General features: G+C 59.4%; 1 protein-coding gene across 3 annotated transcripts in view; it reads left to right on the forward strand.

The window, feature by feature from the left end:
- Positions 1-2,104, forward strand: part of Clrn1 (clarin 1) — a 20,347-nt gene extending 18,243 nt beyond the window's left edge. For 2 of the 3 annotated variants that reach the window (XM_013029896.1, XM_013029897.1), the window contains one exon: positions 1,423-2,104. In XM_013029896.1, coding sequence (XP_012885350.1) covers positions 1,423-1,688 — 266 coding nt within the window. In that variant the 3' untranslated portion in view covers positions 1,689-2,104. Of the gene's footprint in view, positions 1-760; positions 765-1,422 lie in introns of all 3 variants that reach the window. The other variant, XM_013029895.1, reaches the window with a different exon arrangement.
- The last annotated feature ends 740 nt before the right edge of the window (positions 2,105-2,844 follow it).

Here is a 2,844-nt window from a genome sequence, read left to right on the forward strand (position 1 = left end):
CCCCCAGCAGCTCTGCCCACGCTGCGCCCCCAGCACCTGCTGCCCACGCTGCACCCCCAGCACCTGCTGCCCACGCTGCGCCCCCAGCACCTGCTGCCCACGCTGCGCCCCCAGCAGCTCTGCCCACGCTGCACCCCCAGCACCTGCTGCCCACGCTGCACCCCCAGCAGCTCTGCCCACGCTGCACCCCCAGCACCTGCTGCCCACGCTGCACCCCCAGCAGCTGCTGCCCACGCTGCACCCCCAGCAGCTCTGCCCACGCTGCACCCCCAGCAGCTCTGCCCACGCTGCGCCCCCCAGCAGCTGCTGCCCACGCTGCACCCCCAGCAGCTCTGCCCAGGCTGTGCCCCCCAGCAGCTCTGCCCACGCTGCACCCCCCAGCAGCTCTGCCCACGCTGCGCCCCCCAGCAGCTCTGCCCACGCTGCGCCCCTCTCGACGCTCCAGCCCCCCCCCTCCCCACCTGTGGCTGGTTTATTAGTGTTTTTCGACCCTTGTTCAGCCACACTTCTTGGAATGTAGAACACATCTGTACTGTCTTTCATGTTGGGCCTCCACCACTGTCCCTGTGTGGCCCATAATTGAAAGGAGTGAATTAATGACGGGGAACGGAAGCCGCGTGGCTGCTGTGCCCAGGGTATTTGGATTAACTGTAATGGGAGAATAAGAAGCCTTTCCCTGCCCTCAAGCAGCAGCTGTAAGCATGGCTGTCACACTAGCTACTCGGGAGCCTGGGATCTGAGGATCCTGGTTTGAAACCAGCAGGGCCAGAGACGTCCCTGAGACTCTTATCTCCCACAAGCCACTCTGAAAAGGCTGGAAGTGGTTTATGGCTCCAGTGGTAGAGCGCCAGCCTTGAACACAGAGAGGCTCGGGGACCAGACCCACGCCGAGTTCACAGCCTCTGCTGGAGCCACGGCGGGCGGGGAGGAGCCGTCCACAGGGCCCTGCCCCCTCACTGGCTGAGCAGCGACTCTATCCTCCACAGCCAGACAAATCCGAGTCTGGACAGACAGACAGGCACGGTGGCACAGGCCTGGAGCTCTGCTTCGTGGACACAGAGGCAGGAGATTGAGACCCTATCTCAAAAACAAGGGCTTGGGGCTTGGCTCGGGCGGTGGAGAGCTGGCCCAGCAAGCTCACTGCACTGAGTTCGAGTCCCGCCTGGGCCCAGAGGCTCCTCTGGCCGCCGAGGCCGGCTGAGGGCCGGCGGTGTGGTCACCTTCCCTGGGAGGCCTGGGGCATTTGTTCTCTTGAAGCCACAGAGCCTGGCACCCCGATTCTGCCCTTGTGTGTGCGAGGTGCCCCGCAGGTCTGCTTCAGCGGTGCAGAGCCAGGCCCGCGAGCACCGGGGGGAGCCTCGGGCGGCCCCACCCTCGCCCCTGCCCCCCGGGCAGGATACCCACGTGCCCCTTCTGTTGCAGGGTCCTGCGGCTGTCTGGTCATGATCCTGTTTGCCTCAGAGGTGAAAATCCACCACCTCTCAGAAAAAATTGCAAACTTCAAAGAAGGGACGTTCGCCTACAGAACGCAGAGTGAAAGATACACCACCTCCTTCTGGGTCGTTTTCATGTGCTTCTTTGTTCACTTTTTGAACGGGCTCCTGATACGGCTGGCTGGATTTCAGTTCCCTTTTGCAAAATCTAAAGACGCAGAGACAACGAACGTGGCTGCAGACTTAATGTACTGAAAAGCCTGTGCTTCTGTAATTTTCCAAGTAAGGGACTGAACTTGCTTTGGTCACTGATAGATATAGTTAATTCCACCCATCCCGTCAGAGTGCGTAAAGTACCAAAACCCTCTGTGAAACTGTTTCCAACTGCCCTACGGACTCCAGCTAGAGGCTCGAGAACAGAAGACAGGCTTTGAAAGGTCGCTCTGCCTGGTGGGAAAGGCTTGGCCCGGGAAGGCCAGGGAGGTTGGCCGGGATGGAGAAATGGCGGCGGCACAGACATGGCCATGCTGGAGACCCCTGTCCACTCAGGGGGACCAAGCCCAGGAGGGCATTTGAACAAGAGACAGTCTCTGAGTGACCCACGTATCTGTGACACAGAGATGGAATTGCTTTCCTAAAATAGTAATACATTAAATGATCATCTCTAGAATGTACCAGTTTGCACATGTGTGTACGTGTGTGCTTGCACGTGTGCGTGCACACACACAGTAGTGTCAGGGCTTGAACTCAGGGCCTCATGCTCTATCACTTGAGCCATACCTTCCATCCTGTCCAAAATGCTCTTTAAAAACCATTTGGAGTCGGGCGCCGGTGGCTCACGCCTGTCATCCCAGCTACTCAGGAAGCTGAGATCTGAGGATCGCAGTTCAAAGCCAGCCTGGGCAGGAAAGTCCATGAGACTTTTTTTTTTGCCAGTCCTGGGCTTGAACTCTGGGCCTGGGCGCTGTCCCTCAGTTCTTCAGCTTAAGGCTAGCACTCTACCACTTGAACCACATCTCCATTTCCAGCCTTTTCTGTGTATGTGGTGCTGAGGAATCGAACCCAGGGCCTCATGCATGCGAGGTGAGCACTCTACCACTGAGCCACCTTCCCAGCCCCTCCCTGAGACTCTTATCTCCAATTAACCAGCAAAATAGCCAGAAGTGGCGCTGTGGCTCAAGTGGTTGGTCGTGGGGCCTGAACTCTGGGCCTGGGCGCTGTCCCTCAGAGCTGAAGAGCTGAGGGACAGCACCCAGGCCCAGAGTTGAGGCCCCACGACCGACCAAAACAAAAAAACAGGAGAAGGGAAAAGGGAAGCAGGACCTGCCCCTGGGGTGCAGGGGCTAGGGGGCAGTGGCTGGGTGCAGTGGCTGGGGGCAGTGGCGGGGGGCAGTGGCTGGTGGGCAGTGGC

The sequence above is a fragment of the Dipodomys ordii genome, unplaced genomic scaffold (genome assembly GCF_000151885.1).
Source record: "Dipodomys ordii isolate 6190 unplaced genomic scaffold, Dord_2.0 Scaffold124, whole genome shotgun sequence".
Taxonomy (NCBI): domain Eukaryota; kingdom Metazoa; phylum Chordata; class Mammalia; order Rodentia; family Heteromyidae; genus Dipodomys; species Dipodomys ordii.